This window comes from Carcharodon carcharias, chromosome 7 (assembly GCF_017639515.1).
Source record: "Carcharodon carcharias isolate sCarCar2 chromosome 7, sCarCar2.pri, whole genome shotgun sequence".
Lineage (NCBI taxonomy): Eukaryota > Metazoa > Chordata > Chondrichthyes > Lamniformes > Lamnidae > Carcharodon > Carcharodon carcharias.
In genome coordinates, this window is record NC_054473.1 from 157,172,576 (window position 1) to 157,193,059 (window position 20,484).

The 20,484-nt window shown below is 37.9% G+C and overlaps 1 protein-coding gene across 3 annotated transcripts in view; it reads right to left on the reverse strand.

Annotated features, from left to right (window-relative positions):
* znf276 (zinc finger protein 276) overlaps window positions 1-20,484 on the reverse strand; it is a 38,680-nt gene that overhangs the window by 14,156 nt on the left and 4,040 nt on the right. For 2 of the 3 annotated variants that reach the window (XM_041191758.1, XM_041191760.1), the window contains exons 2-6: window positions 13,163-13,481; window positions 11,142-11,212; window positions 6,523-7,077; window positions 4,730-4,814; window positions 221-304 (exon numbers count right to left, since the gene is read on the reverse strand). In XM_041191758.1, the coding sequence (XP_041047692.1) occupies window positions 221-304; window positions 4,730-4,814; window positions 6,523-7,077; window positions 11,142-11,212; window positions 13,163-13,481 (1,114 nt within the window). The remainder of the gene's footprint in view (window positions 1-220; window positions 305-4,729; window positions 4,815-6,522; window positions 7,078-11,141; window positions 11,213-13,162; window positions 13,482-20,484) is intronic. The other variant, XM_041191759.1, reaches the window with a different exon arrangement.

Consider the following 20,484-nt stretch of genomic DNA (forward strand, 5'->3'; position numbering starts at 1 on the left):
CCACATAAAACACATGGTGCGATTGAAATTAATACAATTAATACACTCGGAATATTGAGTGATTATTTGTAAAGGTTAAAAATACTTTAGCCCAAATTACCAGTTTTAACCAAGTATAACTACAATAATTGAAAGATAAATGCTTTCTTAGAGCCCCTATATTCAAATCGAAGCCAGTTCGTTCCTGTAAAAGGAACATGTTATGTCTGTTTGGACTCACTTCTTCTCCCAATATGGTTGAAAAGACTCATCTGAAGAACCATTCTTAACTTTTTCCTCCCCATCATCTTCACTTGACAAATACCTATAAAAATAGAATTAGTAAGATTCATTAGCACAATTAAAACAGTATAGTTGATAGGATACAGGAAAACTAACAATGCAATATGTCACATTCCCCTCAATGTGTACCGTATGGCCTCACTGCCACATGCTGTTTCATCTGGTTGCCCAAATGAGAACCTGTCTATCAAAACAGCTTAGCATTGGAACTTGTAGCATGTGGGGGGGTGGATTCAACTTCATGGAAAATTATGAAAAAAGTGAAAAGAAAGGAGAGCCCAGGAGAGGCTATTAATGTCCCCAGAACACAAAACAGGACAGAGTGTTTGGAAAGGACTAGAAATCTAACTTCAAGCACCTCAGATAAAGGGACGACAATGAGAAAGGGGACGGGAAATACAGGACTGAAGGTGTTGTATCTGAATGCACGCAGTATACGAAATAAGGTAAATGAGCTTACGGCGCAGATTGAAATTAGCAGGTATGATGTGGTGGGCATCACGGAGACATGGCTGCAAGGGGATCAGGACTGGGAGCTAAATATCCAAGGATATATATCCAATCGAAAAGATAGGCAGGTTGGCAGAGGGGGTGGGGTTGCTTTGTTAGTAAGAAATGAAATTAAATCGATTGCAAGAAATGATGTAGGGTCAGATGATGTAGAATCTGTGTGGGTAGAGTTGAGGAACCACAAAGGTAAAAAACCATAATTGGAGTTATGTACAGATCTCTGAACAGTAGTCAGGATGTGGGGCACAAGACACATCAGGAGATAGAAAAGGCATGTAAGAAAGGCAAGGTTACAGTGATAATGGGGGATTTCAATATGCAGGTAGACTGGGAAAATCAAGTTGGTAGTGGATCCCAAGAAAAGGAATTTGTGGAATGTCTACAAGATAGCTTTTTGGAGCAGTTTGTGGTGGAGCCCACTAGGGAACAGGTAATTCTAGATTTAGTGATGTGAAATGAGGCAGACTTGATAAGGAAGCTTAAGGTGAAGGAACCCTTAGGAGGAAGTGACCATAATATGATAGAATTTATCCTGCAATTTGAGGGGAAAAAACTGGAATCAGATGTAACAGTATTACAGTTGAATAAAGGCAACTATAGAGGCATGAGGGAGGAGCTGGCCAGAATTGACTGGGAGACGAGCCTAGCAGGAAAGACAGTGGAACAGCAATGGCAGGAGCTTCTGGAAGTAATTTGGGAGACACCGCAAAAATTCATCCCTAGGAAGAAGAAGCATACTAAAGGGAGGACGAGACAACCATGGCTGACAAGGGAGGTCAGGGACAGCAAAAAAGCATACAATGCGGCGAAGAGCAGTGGGAAAACAGGGGATTGGGAAGCCTACAAAGACCAACAGAGGACAACTAAAAAAGAAATAAGGAGGGAGAAGATTAAGTATGAGGGTAAACTAGCCAGTAATATAAAAGAAGATTGCAAGAGTTTTTTTAAGATATATAAAGGGTAAGAGAGAGGCAAAAGTGGACATTGGGCCACTAGAAAATGACACTGGAGAAATAGTAGTGGGGAACAAAGAAATGGTGGAGGAACTGAATAGGTACTTTGCGTTAGTCTTCACAGTGGAAGACACTAGCAACATCCCCAAAGTTCAAGAGAGTGGGGGGGCAGAGGTGGGTATGGTGGCCATTACCAAGGAGAAGGTGCTAGGAAAACTGAAAGGTCTGAAGGTGGATAAATCACCTGGACCAGATGGATTACACCCCACAGTTCTGAAGGAGATAGCTGAAGAGATAGTGGAGGCGTTAGTGGTGATCTTTCGGGAATCACTGGAGTCAGGGAGGGTCCCAGAGGACTGGAAAATCGCTAATGTAACCCCCCCAGTTTAAGAAGGGAATGAGGCAAAAAATGGGAAATTACAGGCCGATTAGCCTGACCTCAGTCATTGGTAAGATTTTAGAGTCCATTATTAAGGATGAGATTTCAGAATACTTGGAAATGCATGGTAAAATAGCGCAAAGTCAGCATGGTTTCATCAAGAGGAGGTCATGCCTGACAAGTCTGTTGGAATTCTTTGAGGAGGTAATGAGTAGGTTAGATAAAGGAGAGCCAATGGATGTTATCTACTTGGACTTCCAGAAGGCCTTTGACAAGGTGCCGCACAGGAGGCTGCTCAGTAAGATAAGAGCCCATGGTGTTAGAGGCAAGGTACTAGCATGGATAGAAGATTGGCTGTCTGGCAGGAAGCAGAGTGTGGGGATAAGGGGCTCCTTCTCAGGATGGCGGCCGGTGACTAGTGGAATTCCGCAGGGGTCAGTGTTGGGACCACAACTTTTCACTTTATACATTAATGATCTAGATGAAGGAACTGAGGGCATCCTGGCTAAGTTTGCAGATGATACAAAGATAGGTGGAGGGACAAGTAGTATTGAGGAGGCGGGGAGGCTGCAGAAGGATTTGGACAGGTTAGGAGAATGGGCAAAGAAGTGGCAGATGGAATAAAATGTGGGGAAATGTGAGGTCATCCACTGTGGTAGGAAGAATAGAGGCATAGACTATTTTCTAAATGGGGAGAGAATTCAGAAATCTGGAGTGCAAAGGGACTTGGGAGTCCTAGTCCAGGATTCTCTTAAGGTTAACTTGCACGTTGAGTCGGTAGTTAGGAAGGCAAATGCAATGTTGGCATTTATTTCGAGAGGACTAGAATATAAAAGCAGGGATGTGCTGCTGAGGCTTTATAAGGCTCTGGTCAGACCACATTTAGAATATTGTGAGCAATTTTGGGCCCTGTATCTCAGGAAGGATGTTCTGGCCCTGGAGAGGGTCCAGAGGAGGTTTCAGAGAACGATCCCAGGAATGAAAGGCTTAACATATGAGGAATGTTTGAGGACTCTGGGTCTGTACTCGATGGAGTTTAGAAGGATAAGGGGGAATCTGATTGAAACTTACAGAATACTGAAAGGCCTGGATAGAGTGGATGTGGGGAAGATGTTTCCATTAGTAGGAGAGACTAGGACCCGAGGACACAGCCTCAGAATAAAGGGAAGATCTTTTAGAACAGAAATGAGGAGAAACCTCTTTAGCCAGAGAGTGGTGAATCTATGGAATTCATTGCCACAGAAGGCTGTGGAGGCCAGGTCATTGAGTGTATTTAAGACCGAGATAGATAGGTTCTTGATTGGTAAGGGGATCAAAGGTTAAGGGAAGAAGGCGGCAGAATGGGGTTGAGAAACTTATCAACTATGATTGAATGGCGGAGCAGACTCGATGGGCCAAATGGCCTAATTCCTGCTCCTATGTCTTATGGTCTTGTAAGCTTCTGATCATTCCTCAATGCACTGGATTGCAGAGCAGGAAATCTCCAATTATTGAAATTCCATGAACAAAATAAAATGGTAATAAGAAGCATTGAGGAGGTAGGGAAAATCAAACAAGTTTTAAACTGCAGCAGTTTGAGGGCTTCCAAGTCAGAGAAACAGGAACAGTATGATATAAATCAAAAGACAAGAGGATGAGGGCTTTAAATAGGACAAAATGAAATTAAAGCATTTGAAAGCAGAAGACACAAAGACTGGCCAGGTGGTTAACAGTGAGGTTGAGTGTCTTGGGCTACAGGAAGACATAGACGGGATGGTCAAATGGGCAGATAAGTGACAGACGGAATTTAACCCTGAAAAGTGTGAGGCGATACACTTTGGAAGGCGTAATTTGACAAGGAAGTACTCAATGAACAGCATGACACTAGGAAGTTTTGAGGAACAAAGGGACCTTGGCGTGTGTGTCCAGGAGGTTTAGGGGGGCAATTGAGGAAAAACTTTTTTACCCAGACGGTGGTGACAGTCTGGAATGCACTGGCTGGCAGGGTGGTGGAGGCGGGTTGCCTCACATCCTTTAAAAAGTACCTGGATGAGCACTTGGCATGTCATAACATTCAAGGCTATGGGCCAAGTACTGGTAAATGGGGTTAGGTAGGTAGATCAGGTGTTTCTCATGTGTCGGTGCAGACTCGATGGGCCAAAGGGCCTCTTCTGCACTGTGTGATTCTGTGAAATTAAACCTTAGTTCAATTAAAGTAATAAGAAAAATAAGCACAATCATAGCACCTTACAGATTTTAAGCAATTATATGGAATCTGCTCCATTATGGTAAAAAAGTGGTATATCATTTAGGCCATTTAACTTATGAGCTCTAAATCAAATCCAGTTTTTAGGCTTGAATTGCCAGAGTACTGCAAGTTTTACTACCTGTTTTAAATGCAAAACTTTGAAACATAAATTAAAAAGCACAACCAGTTTATAGAAAATCAAATTACACAAAAATTGTCTAGAAATCTAGCAATCTCAGCACACTAAATCAGAATGTTTCTGGGGCTAGTGCCCAACTGCAGCAAATCAAAGTTAAGTCTGGGGTGCTGCTTGAAATATATCAATTATGCATTTATCTGCCATAAATATTAACAGAACTAACTGTAATGAAGGCCTACCTGTCAGAGAGATCACTGGATTCTAACCCATCTGCAATATCATCCTTTACAGAACATGATGCTTTGTTGCAGTTAATTTGATCCACTGCATGAAAGGTGAAAAAAAATACAGTGACAGAAAGGGTAGTCAATGACCATGGAACAGTATTAAATCAGCACAAAATATTTTCCCATTATGGATTTTGCTATGAAGCGACAATCATACATTTACCGGTAATAAGATAACATCTTCTCCCTCTTTAATTACAATCACTTAACTTAGAAATACTTTCTCTATTTGCTGTGATATTTAGAAACCATAGTAGCTTTCCTGAGGCCAAAGATCATATTAATATTGAAAGTAGGCAGCTGTCTTTCCAAGGCCACAATGTTCACTAAAACAAGTAGCGTAATACTGTGATTCCTGGTGACAGTGGTAACTCTTTTAACTTTGAAATTAGTTCCTTAAATGCAGGTATGTATTCTGTCAAGTACTTCCTTGCAACAGTTGATGGTGTGCAAAGCCATTCTTGAGATAATTCATTGTTACCATTTGGCTTAGATGATTGGACAGGCCAAACATTACAAAGTCAAACTATTAAAAAAATGAAACTTCATCAAACAGCTGGTTACGTTTCTCAATATTCTACCAATGCAGCTTTAATACTTTTGAAGAATCTCTTCACTTCTAAAAGCAACTCGTTTTAGAGATTGACACTTGATCAGCAATAATGTTAAAAGTTCAACAGGCTGCAAATCAGAGAGATCACTGGATTCTAATGCATCTGCAATATTACAGACATGCTTTATTGCAGTTAATTTGACCCACTGCATGAGAGGCACCCAAAGAGAAAAACTTTCAATTATACTCAATAAATTTACACACTATGTCATTCCCAGACTTTTGGTTAATGTACCCTCTCCTAAATTTGTGTCACTGCTCCGCTTACTTTTAATTTTTCCTCCTACTTAGCAACTTAAACAAAACCTTGTGCACTTACACTCTTGGGTCACAGTCTTTGAAAGTTTTGGGTTGCCATTAGCTGCCCTTTTCAAATGTAATTTTAATCCACTATGTTCACTTTATCTTGACACTGATTTCCTCAAAGAAATTAATTAGTCTAACAAAACCTGCCTTTTATAAATCCATATTGACTTTCCAAAATTAGTCTTCTTTTAAGGGTTCACTAATTTGGGTCTGTATTGTGCACCATACATTCCTAATTTTACAAGATTTTTTTAGTGCCTATGTTCCTGGCACTCCCAGATCACATTATTTCTCAGTCATCCTAAAACAGGGTCTAATACAGGCATCTGGTTTTCAATAAAAAAACTCATCACTATGGTATCCTTATAAGATCAAAGCTCACAGTACATGAGATGTATGCATTAAATGCAACATGCATTGGAGTTTTTCAATGAAGTATTGAAAAAACATGACATTTCATATGATTCAAATGTTCAGATTTATTTTATTTGGACAGATTGAAAGAAGGGGTGCCTCGAATTATACTGCAGTAGAGCACTCTGAACTGAATCTCCACCTTTCTGAAAGTGAGAAGTAACATTTTCAGTTTAAAAAGAAAGCTGAACGTTCACAGTGCTGCTGGTTTGTCCTCCCTACAACATAGCAAGAATAACTCATCTGGAAAACAGGATCTCAATAGTGCAGCAGTCCCAATATCTGCATCGAAATGTTTCTTTTATCAGGGATCTTCAGTCTTTTTGCTTCTGATGACCGTATTGCGTTATAAAATTTCCAATTTCAATTGTGTAATACCAAAATTACAATTACATAATTTGGCATTTCTTACCTTTTGAATTTAATGCTCGCATGGCATCCTGTGACTGACCTTTTCCCCAAGAGCACTCAGTACTATCAGGATCTATCAGCAAAAACATATCTTTGCTTAACAGACATTCTGTGTTGTCCACATCTGCTGGCTGTGAAGTACCTCCACTGTGTGTACATGGCTGAGAATCAGATGACCAAAGTGACACTGGAACTGGTTGAAGCTTAGCGATAGAACTACCCTCACCATTTTCAGTACCTGTTCCATTATGAGGTGGGAGAGGTAACGCGCTTCCCACAATTTCCTCTTTCTTTGAGTCATTATTCTTGTTGTATGGGTACTGTCCCTCACTCAGTGCAATGTTGTGATTTGGATGCACATCCAGGATGTAACTGTGTCCCTCTGGACATCCCCATACTGCTCCAACTACACCGCAATACGCTGCAGATAAGACGCTCTGTACATTTGGTGGTGACCCACAGCTGCTGCCATGATGGTGAGCCCAAGTGACCAAAACTTGCAGACATTGTGGGCTTGCACTTACGGAACCATCATTTAACATCCGTTTAAAATCATCTAAAAATAAGAGAAATGATAAAACAATCTGCAGCACAATGCAATTAGAAACAGATTTCAAAATAACATTGTTTAATTATTATATTTAATTAACAGTTCTGTTGAAGAGTCATATGGACTCGAAACGTTAACTGTATTCCTCTCCACAGATGCTGTCAGACCTGCTGAGTTTTTCCAGGTATTTTTATTTTTGTTATTGTTTAATTATTCAGTTAGATGTTCAAATGTTACTGCAATTGGGCAAATTAAAATGCAAAATGGATATTCCTCCTAATGATATCAATAAGATGAAGTTCAATATCAGGAAATATTATAAGCAAATTTCAATTCATTCAGGTTTAATTCTCAATATGCATCAATTGTCCAACTAATCAATCGGGAATAAATTTATCACAGGAATAAAGTAGCAAACCTTTGCTGAACAGGACCTAAATAGACTCAAGTACGTATGTAATGTTGTACCATGTTCACAAATATATAGCATGCACATTCGATCTATCAAGAAAATTATTTCATTTTTGCCTTTTAAAACTGAATCAATTTATGGGGTACTCTTGATAAAGAAGTTACTCTCTTGGCAAATGTTTTTGCATTGACCTCAAAAGGTGGATGAACAGCATTTAATAGCATTTTTATTTCAAAAAAACAATTAGCAGTACACTGAACCCTGGTTGTCAAATTAAATGTATGATAAGGGGACAAGGCACCAAAATCGAGTACAACTAATCATCTATTTATATTTTATGTTAAAAACCCAATGTAGCATGGAATTCTTTTTATTTCACCCAGTAATTATTTTTGACATCTCTGGCATATATTACTAAAACAGAGGATTTGTCAGATTTCCTCAATCTAAAAAAAAACAATTAAAAAGGCAGTGTAATAATTAAAGGGAACTTAAATGGTACTATTTTAATAAATGGTTCAAACAATAATTAGATATGGTATGTCCTTTCACTAAATAATGGAACTACTTATTTCTTCAAGTAATGAGCTATAAACCAACATGTTGGAAATAGTAATGTCTATTTTTAGAAACAGCCTCATTCTTGAATAAAATTGCCATGATTAGCTCAGCGTATACACCAAATTTGATATAAATGACTCAAAAGATTTCTCTAATTACTCAAATAACTGTAAGCCAATGGCACTAAACATCTTAAAGTCTTGTAATAATCCTACACCTGATACAACTGGACAATAAGATCCGAGCAGCATGGAATTGTTACAAGAACATAAATATGAAAAGGCCTTGCAGCCCATCGATCCTGCTCTGCTGTTTAACCACATTATGGCTCAACTTCTATATCAACTCCATTTTCCCACCACTTGTCCCCATATCCTTTGATTGTCTTAATGCCCCCAAATTTGTCCTGAATATATTTATCGACTGAGCATCCACAGCCCTCTGGGGGTAGAATTCCAAAGATTTATAACCCTCAGTAAATAAAACTCCTCATCATCTTAGTCTTAAATGGACAATCCCTTATCCTGAGACTATCACTCCCTAGCCTGGAGAAACAGTCTCTCAGCATCTACCCTGTTAAACCCTCTAGAAATATTAGGTGTTTCAATAAGATCACTTCTCATTCTTCTAAACTCCAGAGAGTATAGGCCTATTCTAGTCAATCTCTCCTCAAAGGACAGCAGTCTCAACCCAGGAATCAATCTAGTGAACCTCTGTTGCACCTCTTCTAAGGTAAATATATGCTTTGTTAGAAAAGTAGACTAAAACTATACACAGTACTCCAAAAGCTCTTGCAACCTGTTTTTATATTTCTTGCTAGTTTCTCATATTTTATTTATCTGCCTTTATCACTTTCTTGATCTTCCTTTACTGATTTTAAAACATTCCCATTCTTCAGGCTTACTATTCTTTTTGGCATGATTGTAATTTTCTTTTAATCGAATACTATCCTTAACTTCTCTAGTTAGTCATGGCTGTTCCATTTTTCCAGTGAAGTATTTGTTCTTCAAGGGAATGTATACTCCTTGAGAATGATCTTTTTAAGTGTTTGAAATTGCTTATCCACTGCCATATCTTTTAACCTAATCTTCTCACAGCTCTGTAACTGGTGTTGTTTAAACGAAGCCCTTACTTCGGACTTAATCACATCATTCTCAAATTCAATATGAAATTCTATCATATTATGAACACTCTTCCCCAGAGGATCCTTTACTCTAAGTACCTAATTAACCCTGTCTCATTAGACAATACCACATCTAAAATAGCCTGTTTCCTAGATGGTTAAAAAACTCCTTCAAATGCATTCCCTAAACTCATCCTCCAAACTACTTCTGGCAATTTTATAAGATTAAAGTCCCCCATGATTATTGCATTACCCTCGTTACATGCTCCTCTAATTTCCTGATGGTGTCCAACATGATGACTACTATCAGGGGCCTATAAATTACACCCAAGAGTGTCTTCTGTTCTTAATTATTAACTCCACTCATTGATTCTACATCTTGATTTTCTGGGTTAAGGTCCTTTCTCTGTATTGCCTTTATCTCATCCTTTATTATCAAGGAAACCCCACCTCCTTTTCAATTTTGCTTAGCCCTTTTAAAGTCAAATACCCTGGAACATTTAGTTTCCAAATTTGGTCACCATGTAATAGCTACGAGATCAAAGGCATCCATCACTATTTATGCCATTAATTCATCTATTTTGTTATGAATGCTCTGTGCATTCAGGTTTGGACCTTTAATTGTTATTTTCTCCTGATGTGGTTTTGGTTACTAATGTTATTAAACGCTCTCTCCCTTCCTGACACAATCTGCTTGATTTTACTCAATTCTGCTCTACTGCCTTGACCTTTCCATTCAGACTTATAAATTTACTCTCATCTGAACCCTCCCTCCCTGTTGTCAATTTAAAATAGTGCCTGTGTTAATGGTGCACAGCCAATTGCTGCATTAAGTTAATGCAATATTATCTATGATTGCCTGAGTCTGGCCTAGACTAGAATAGTTTTAGTGATAGAAGATGAATTTTGGCAAGTTGTATAAACTCATTTCAGTGACCATGGCAGGCAGTAACTGCTTAAATTCATTTTTCATAGGAAAGTTGGTACCTTTTCCTCACAAGTTGCAACCTTTTTGCACATCTTAACAATTGGAGAAACAGGTCACCGACCTGAAATGTAACTCTGTTTCTGTCTCTACGGATGCTGCCTGACCCTGCTGAGTGTTTCCAGCATTTTCCTTTTTATTTAATTATTTCCAGCATTCGCAGTATCTTGCTCTTATTTGGAGAATCTGCCCTAGGTTGTGTAAACAAAGATTACACACAATTCCGAGTATAGCCATTGGTAGGAGGGACGGAAGAGAAGAGGATGTTGTGATGAGATTAAAAATGACAGGAAGTTATTTATTTTTGCTAAAAGTCTGACAAAATTAGCTGCATAGGATGTATAAAACAACATCAATTAAAAAAGAAAAACATTCACAACATCTCTGAAATCGTGTTAACATTCATGAAAAGCTTGGCAGAACCATAACATATATCCTCCAGGGTTTTAAGTATGGTCGTGGGAGGGGAAGCGGGTGGAGATGGTGGCTTAAATTAAGAAACATTCAATCTAATCAAGATTTTTTTATTATGAGTAACGTATGTAGATTCATCATCTCAAACTGGTAAGCAGTTTTACTCATCATGAAATGCATTTTTTCCAATGGCAGATAAAGTATCTAAAAGTAAAATTTATTCTGTTATTTCACTAAGGTAGCTAAAGGGAATCTATATCTTTTTGTGGGGAAATCCAGACAAGAGGACATAATTTTAAAATTAGAGTCAGGCCAATTTGGGAGTGAAATGGGGAAGCACTTTTTCATAAAAAGAATAGCAAAAATCTGGAACTGTCACCCCTAAAAGGCTGTGAATGCTGAATGAATTGACACTTTCAAGACTGAGGTTGGTAGGTTTTTGATAGGGAAGGGTGGCAAGGGATATTGGGACATTGTACTATGTTAAAGGTGCTATATAAATGCAAGTTGTTGTTCTTAAGTATTATGTTCTACACACAGTAAACTGAAGTAGAGTTGATACCACGATTACTTACCAGAGATGGAATTGTCTAATGGAGATTGTGAAAGTGATTGCATTGATGATGACTTTGTTGCTGCAACACATCTACAATGATAAAATAAAATAGAAGCATTATATCCAGAGATTGAAAACAATACACACTACTCCTATAAAACTAAAAGATATGGGAGAGCCAGCATGGAGAATAGGAAGATTTGTTTATGTCATTGATGGATTTTCCCATAGTACTCTGCCATAGTTTGGAGCTGAATTGCTGTGGCAAAACCAATTCAATTTGCAATACATCTAGCATTTTGCATTTGTACAGCCTGACAATTGTTGGAAGATAACTGACTACACAATGTGTAGTACTGAACTGTAATGTTAAGATTCGGGGTTCTGAAAATAAAGAAATGCTATCCCATTGACTCAATTTTCTGTGATACAACTTTACATCAGTCATTAATTTTTGTAATCTAAGCATAATCTGAACAACAACTTGCATTTATATAACGTCTTTAACACAGATAATATTCCAAGGTCCTTCACAGAGAAGAAACAAAAGCTTGATTGTAAACTAGCTTTGAGAGAAACAGCACGTGCCTCTGCCTACTGATGGTGAAATGGATGGACTGGGGGAAGGTATTTAAAAAAGAGAGGAAAGAATGCACTAAAGGGGAAAGATGGAAAGGCAGGAGCTGGAGAAAGTTGCAGACACAAATTGGGGGCAAAGCAAAGAATGATTTTGTAACTGAGGATGAGGATTTTGACTTTGGTGCATTGGAAGTCAGGGCATCAATAGAAGAGCGCAACGACAAGAATGATGGACAGGCTGAACAATATAATAATAATTCAGGTAATGAGGGACATTTTTTCAATTTTAATTCAGCTATCCAAATGAATCCTAAAATTAAACTGTTCTTAATGATGTTAAATTGAGGCTGTGTGCACTCTTTAGGGTGGGTATGAAAGATCCCATGGCACTATTCAATTATCCTGTTCACATCTGGGCCAACACTTATCCCTCAAACAACAGCATTAAGGCAGTTTATTTAGGAATTATTTTATAGCTTTTTCAGTGACTGCCCTGGGCACAAATTGGCTGCAAAGTTGCCTCACATTGCAATTGTGGCTGCACTTCAATAGCACTTTCTTAGCTATGAAATGCTGTGGGACATCCCGAGGTCATGAAAGGCGCCAAGAGAACTCTTCCTCTTTTTGCGTAGTGTCATGGAATCTTTTATATCTATTTGAGACAGCAGACAAGAGCTTTGGCTTAACACCTTATCTGAAAGATGATACCCACACTTGTGCAGCATTCTCTCAGCACTGGACCGAAGTGTCAACTGTGATTACGTGCTCAAGTCTCTGAACCTACAACCTTTTGACTCATAGGCAAGAGTGCTATCACTGAGTCAAAGCTGACTCAAATTAGACACAGTAATATTCTCTGCCCCCAGTCCTGGAGTATCCCCATGCTAACACAACTCAAACTTTTTGTTTCTTATCATTCAGGACATTTCTTATTCATTGCAAGGGTTTCTCCTGAACTCCCAAAACCTTGAAATTAATTAGTAACCTTTTGTGCAGAACTTTATGAAATGTATTTTAGAAGTCTAGGTATGCCATGTTCTATGGCTTTTCACAGTTAACTTATGTAACATTTCCTCCATGAAAAAGGAGAAGGTTGGTCATGCAGGGCCTTCCCTTCAGAATCTATCCAAAAGAAATAATGCAAAGGAAGGCCCAAACTCTTTTGCCCCCAACATATCCTTGGTTGATGTACAAAGATAGAAACATTAGGGTTTCACCTTTGCAAAAGGCCTCCAAGATGTTGCCCAAAAAGAGATTTCCTTGCCACTCACAGATCATCAGTCAACTGATGACAAAGATGAGCTTGAGATGCTAAATAATATTCCTGAATCATTTAATCTTGCATTTTTACTTTGTGAATACAAAAGACACTTGGATTTGTTGCATGTATAATAAACAATATACATTTGGTAACATTAGACAATTGAGCACAGTAATCGTTCAATCAGTGATTTGAAGTACCTGCTAGACTCTTGTCCACGCTGTACAGAAGCTACTGGTGAAGTGTTTACTCTTTGAATGTAGTTTCTCAAGATACTCCGACATTTATAAAATTGAGCATGACAGTTTCTACAGATATATTGTGGCAAAGTGGGATCCTGCCTCACCACAACACCTACTAACTTCTGGAAATCAGCACCAAAAGTCTGTTGTGCTCTGCGCTGCATCTCTGGATTTGCCTCAACCAGAGGAACTTTTGCAAATGCATTACGTAGGCTCCTGGAGGAAAACTTTCCATGACAGAGACGGCAGTAACTGGTCGTCACAACAAGAGGTGTAGCTAATGAGAAATGGGATACAAACATAGAAGTCAACTACTTTGCAATGAACATAAATTATGCTGGGAATCGAATATTTAAGATTACTCTAAGCATTTCACTTAGCATTACATTTAGGATAAAACCCATAAAACATGTGCGAAATTTAACAATGTGCAGCCGTATAGTTGTTATTCTAAGGAAAACTCATTAAATTGAGAGTTCTGGTTTAAGGAAAACACATCACTTAATTGTAAAGATATAATATTTAGAAATAAATTATGACAATTGATCTTGCTGGCAGTGCAGCATGATTGCACATCAAAGGTGGTTGAATAAAGGATCTCAACTAATTCCGAACTAGATCAAAATGGTAAGCTTGTTCACCAGGAGAAAATATGGTAAGAATGTGGAACTCATTATCACAAGGAGTATTTGAAGCATACAGTATAGATGTATTTAAAGGGAAACTAGACAAGCATATGAGGGAGAAGGGAATAGATGGTTACAATGGTAGAGTTACATGAAAAAGGAGGAGGCTCAAGTGAAGCATAAACACTGACAAGGATTGGTTGGGCCGAATGGCCTGTTTCTATGCTAAATATCCTTTTTTTATCATGGGATACATTTAAATTCTATGTCTAGTTACGGAACAGGAGGACCTGAGGTTAAGGGAAAGAGAAAGGGAAGTTAAATTAAATATGTTTTAAAGATAATTTGATTGCGCCTATCTCTGCTGATCAGATGGATAAGACGTTGTTTGGGGTAAGCATTTATCTATATATTAATTTTACAATTTATGATTAATCAAATATTTTCTGTACGATGAAGAGAATGTAACCATGTAATGTACTAATAACTTGTAAATGATTTTCAGAGTTCGTTATTTTAATGAATAATCCTGAAAAAGGATTTAAATATAAAGCTATCAATGCAACTTTCCTAAAGCAGGAATTTACATTTTACTCATTCTTCAATGATGTACTTACTGTCTAAATTTTCCCAAAGTGGTTTGTTGATCCCACCTGCTTCAGGTTTAGCATTAGCATTATAAATATATCACATTCAAAGACATAATACAAGGCATACCTTGAAAATCATTTTTCAATAAAATACAGTTTAAACTAAATATTTTTTTCAAGTGACAACTTTCTTTGAGGTACTTTGGTTTAATGTACAATATACGATACCATCCTTCATTTACATAATGTAATATATTCTTGGCAGTATAGTCCGTGAATGTAAACTACTCAAATTGGAAAAACTTGTGTTAACACTCAAAAATAGATAAGTTTGTAGAAATCATTCTAAAAGCAATCAACGTATAATGAAAAGATATCCAAGATAAACGAAAGTCAATAGAAATTAAAAATGTGTCAGATGGTAAATCTATTCATAGAATCCATAACTTTAAGAAACTGCACTGTTAGGTGAAGAACGCACTAATTCAATTCAATCATTTTTGCAATTCCAATGAGAAACTGGAACTGTTGAGTTTGCACACAAGGGCATTTTAAATGTCTCACTGATTCTAGCAAACAATGGATCTTGTGCTATTTCTCTAATATCATTCTCAACTATCACATCAAATTCTAGGGTGGGTTTGACTACTCCATATGCAGAGAATCACAACTTAGTTTTCTGTATGTTGTTCAGTCTCTTCGGTCTTTTTGAAACCATGTACAATAAAGTTACCAGAAGGATAATTAACAATATGAAAGTAAAATATAAATATTTCCTTTTGGATGCTAAATTGAATCTTAAAATTTACTTCACATTTTTTGTATTCATTATTTAATAACACTGAAACATTTCCACTGTGTCATGAACTCCAACTTGCTGAAAACTCTGACATGTTTATTGTGCCCCACTTGCTCATTGTTTGTTTAGTTAGGACAATGGCAATGTACACTGTTTGCTGATCTTCCAACAAATTGGCCTGAAGTTTGTGGTAAAAATAACAATGAGGCTATCAGTGATCAAAGTTGAACGTCAATTTCTGGTGACCACACATGCGTGGTTAAACATGAAAATCGAGAAGTTGCTGTTTGAGTTGCCCTGCTCTGCCAGATGCTGCACCATAACAGAATCCCACCAAGGGACATGGCATTGAAATAGATGGAACAGTGTGAAGTTGGTAAAACAAAAACAAAAACAGAATTACCTGGAAAAACTCAGCAGGTCTGGCAGCATCGGCGGAGAAGAAAAGAGTTGACGTTTCGAGTCCTCATGACCCTTCGACAGAACTTGAGTTCGAGTCCAAGAAAGAGTTGAAATATAAGCTGGTTTAAGGTGTGTGTGTGGGGGGCGGAGAGAGAGAGAGAGAGAAGTGGAGTGGGGGTGTGGTTGTAGGGACAAACAAGCAGTGATAGAAGCAGATCATCAAAAGATGTCAACAACAATAGAACAAAAGAACACATTGGTGTTAAAGTTAAAGTTGGTGATATCATCTAAACGAATGTGCTAATTAAGAATGGATGGTAGGGCACTCAAGGTATAGCTCTAGTGGGGGTGGGGAGAGCATAAAAGATTTTTTAAAATTTTTTTGGTGTTCTGCATGATAGCTACGTAGTAAGCACACCATAACATTAGTGCATGCCCATTCCAGTAAACATTTTTAACTGCAGTCTCATTCCTTCAGATTTTGTTTGTTGTTGGAAAATTTTAAAAATTCTCTTTGTTTTCTTTTATCTCCCACTTAATTCCATCTTCCTTTCCATCTTTTTATTTGACTTTCTGTACATGATGTCATTGAATGAACTATTTTAACGGAGACTTTCCTGGTTCAGACTCCATGCATCGCAGTAAGACGGTACATCTTAGTAAGGATTCTTCAACCTCATGTACACTCTCTAGCCCTGTTCACACGGATCCCAAATCCCCTGGAGCGGCTGTAGGCGGTTTTCAATTTCTAATCGCTGCAAAAGCCCATGGAAAATCTATGTGAAAGTGCAAGCATAATGAACAACTCGCACTACTTGTTTGCTGCTGACCTAATAAATCTGGGTCATTGTTCTCGTCTATAAATCACTCCATGGACTTAACCCATCCAATCTCTGTAATTTCCTTCAGTTCTGTATTTCTTCAAGGACCTCATTCCCCCCGTTCTGTGCCTTTCCTCAGTCTTCACCCTGATTTTAAAAGGAGTGCAGAAACAATGAGGCCTGGGGGTTCACATACACAAATCTTCAAACAGGTTGATCAAACTATTTTAAAAAAAGTATATGAGATCCTTAGCTTTATATACAGAGGCATGGAGTACAAAAGCAATTATGTTATGCTAAATACTTTATAAAATCATTGACTAGGCCTCTGTTGGAGTCCTGTGTCCAATTCTGGGCACACACTTTAGGAAAGGTGTCAAAGCTTTGGAGGGGGTGCAAAGAAAACGTACAAGAATGGTATCAGGGGTGAGAGAAGCTGTGATTGTTCTCCCTGGAGCAGAGAAGATTAAGGGGAGATTTAACGGAAGTGTCCAAAATATGAGGGATTTTTATAAGAGTAAATAAGAAATGGTTTCCAAAAGCAGGAAGGATGGAAACCAGAGGAAACAGTTTGAAAATAATTGCCAAAAGAACTAGAGAGGGGATGAAGAGAACTTTTTTTTTTTAAATGCAGCGAGTTATCTGGAATACATTGAAGTAGATTCAATTGTAAGATTCAAAAGAGTATTGGTAATATACTCGAAAAGGAGAAAAATTGCAGGACAATGGGTAAAGAGCAAAGGACTAATTGGATAGCTCTTTCAAAGAACTGATGAACACATTCCGGCCAAGTGGGCTCCATCTGTGCTGTTTGATTCTATTTGTGGTACTGCTTGTTACTGCCTTGTATTATTCACTGAATTACCTCACTACACCTCTCTGCCTCTCTCCCCCTTTAAAAGCCTTGATCCATCTTTATAAACAAGCTCTCAGTCAAACACACTCCCCGCCATCTCTTCTTTCAGCTCAGCCTCTATTTTATTTACACCTATACAACTGGGATCATTGCTTTCAGGGAAAAGCAACAAAGAATGATTTGTACATTGTCCTCCTCACACAGACGGTATCTCAATATATGACAGGGAGGCAAGTGAATATTAAGCATTCAGTAAGGAATTTAGAGGGTAGACTAAAAGCCATAATTGATAAGAGGTGGTTTTTAATCAGTATTTACGTTTGTGGTTTTCAAACTTTTCTGTATAACAGCCCTTGCATGCATGGACATATTCTGAGAGAATTCATCATGACTTCTGGTAGTATGGATTTGCTTTATGTAGCTGACACCATTATTTTTTGTTATACAGCAGAAATGTTGTGGAAGTAATTTAAGATACAGAAATATTATTTCACAGACCCTTTGATATTCTCTCAGGTGATTATTGTCCAGTAAGCAAGTTCAGTTTGTAAACCTACCTAGTGCGACATAAAGCTGAAGAACTGGGACATTATCAGATTAGTTAAAGTCATTTTCCTTTTCAGCAGCATCAGCATATATTTAGGTTCATACATATAGCATTCTGGATAGCAATGGATTTCATTTATGTATCAGATCAAATTCTCTTGCTACCAGTGAACAGTCAATCATCAGGCAGGTGTTTTGGTTGGTGGGATTTTTAAATTACTAGATCCCAAATATTCACAGGGGTTTCTCCCCATTTCCTGATGTAATTACAGTGGTTTCTCACCTTAGAGAAACAGTGATAACTCCCATAGAAATTCAGGGCTATTTAATTTTCAAATGTGTTATTGTAATATAGTTTAAGCTACAATAAGCACAATATCAAGAAAGTCTCTGGGAGATAGCTATTTATTTGTTAATGAAGCATGTTAACCAGCAGAGGAATTCTGCAAGTATGTGCAGTACCCGGAACCCTCAGGAATACACTGTACTGGAACACCGTAACCCCGGACTCCCAGGGAAAAGGCATCATAAAGCAGACAAAAGTCACTGGTCTATGTGCACGCAAAATACATTTCAGATTTATTGTGGCCTAGGAAAGGATGTGATATTATTTGTTCATTGATGACAAACCAAAATGAATACCTTGCAAGACATGATATCCAAGTAACTTTAGTGATGGGCCAAATGGAAAATCTAATGAACGTGTATAAAAAGGCTAAAAGTTAGAAATGAATATGATTGTAAGCAGGAAAGAGAAGCACTTTCCAGTTAAAATATTTTCTCTCACCCAAATAAAGGGTTGTTACAAAAAAAAATCATCTGCAAAAGGGGAAATTCTAGATATTTCAAACCAATGCTTGAACATTACCATATCTGGTCCTTTGACCAGAAAAGAGCAACTCAGGTAGTATGTCTAGTCAGTGGTAATATTGAAGTTGAACAAGTATTATCATCCAGGACCACATTTTGCTGAACAAAATGAGAGTGACCTGCCATGTGTACCAGATAAGCCACTCTGAGAGCTGGGAGACTTGACAGCATGGTTCTTACTCAATTGGGAAATCGGAGATTTCTCTGCTTGGGTAGGAGAAATTGTGAACAATCTTGGACACAACACACTTCTATTCTTTCCAGGGAAAGGATTTTCCCATAACAGGTGCTAAAATCAATGTTTACAAACTTCAGTGGACAACTTCTGCAAAAATTGCTGCATTTAATAAACCTTAAAATAATTACAAAAAATTATTTATTGATGGAAGTTTGTCTTCAAGGGGATGTCAAGGGTCCCTCATGCCAGATTTCTGCCCATGTTGTTGCATGAATTTTTTCAGCATTTGCTGGCATGTTATTTCTGTATGCTAATACAGCTGTTCCACAATGGTAGCACTTTCCTTTATAGGTTCAATATTGTTTTTCTGAAGTTAATATGATGAATTTGTAGAATTCTGTTCACGTTTAGAAAGAACGCCACATGGAAAATTATGAAAATCACTGAGCTACAGAATTTATTTCTGATTCGATTATTCACACACCTATTGATCCAAACAGAAAATGGGCTTAGTCAAGCAGACCTGTAACAAATCTGAATCCCTTATTATTACTTTATGGTGATTTAAAAGGTATGCAAATCACACCTTTGAGGATTTTTTAAAAATATATTGAACAGTGAAGGGAAATGTAAAAAAATATAAAAGTCAGAAGAATGGGTGGCTTGAGTTGACATGTAGGGCTAAAGGAAGCTGCAAAGGTACAGAACAACATGTCTCTAGAGAAATTTCCAGATCAGGATGAGGATTTTGATTAAACATAGGAGGTTGGAATACTAATGAAGATTGGTGAGCACAGAATTTAAAGGGGTTCAAGATATGGGCAACTGAATTTTAGACAAGCAGGAGTTTATGCAACTTGAGTGGTCAGCAGATTTAGTGTCAAGGTCAGAGGTGAAAGTAATGGTTGAGGGTTTTAGGTATTAGCTTTGGTTGAGTGGGAGAACTCACTTCTGTGTCAGCAGGTCCCCAAGGGAGTGCTGCACTGTTAGAGGTCCCATCTTTGGAATGAGACATTAATTAGAGGCCTTGTATGCCTTCTCAGGACATACTACTGTTCGATGAAGAGTAGAGGGGTTTCCCTTGGCATGCTGGCCAATATTTATCCCTCAACACATATTACTCAACAAATTATTTGGCAATTTATCTCATAGCTGTTTGTGGCTTGTGTGCAAACTGCTACACTGTAGAAGTACTTCATTGGCTGTGAAGCACTTTGGGAGGTTGTGAAAAATATTATATAATTCTAAGCTCTTTCTTCTTTTAAGCACTAGTGGAAACAAGCTGGGGCAATGGAAGTAAAGTTGTGGAGGCAGAAATTTGCATTGCCGCTGGTGACTAGAGTGTGTGGGATTGATGCACAGCCCAGAAACAAACAGGACACCAAAGCTGCACATTATCAAGCTCAATCTGACTGAGTTATTTCCACACACAGACATTTACTAAGTGTAATGGAGACCAAAGAATATCTTTTAATGTTAATGTTGCCTTCAGAAAAGAATAAAAGGGGGAGATTTGAGGACAGAACACTATAGAAAGATGATACATTTTGGACGAGCCAATTTTGTGAATTTTGAAGGAGTCCATGAAAGCA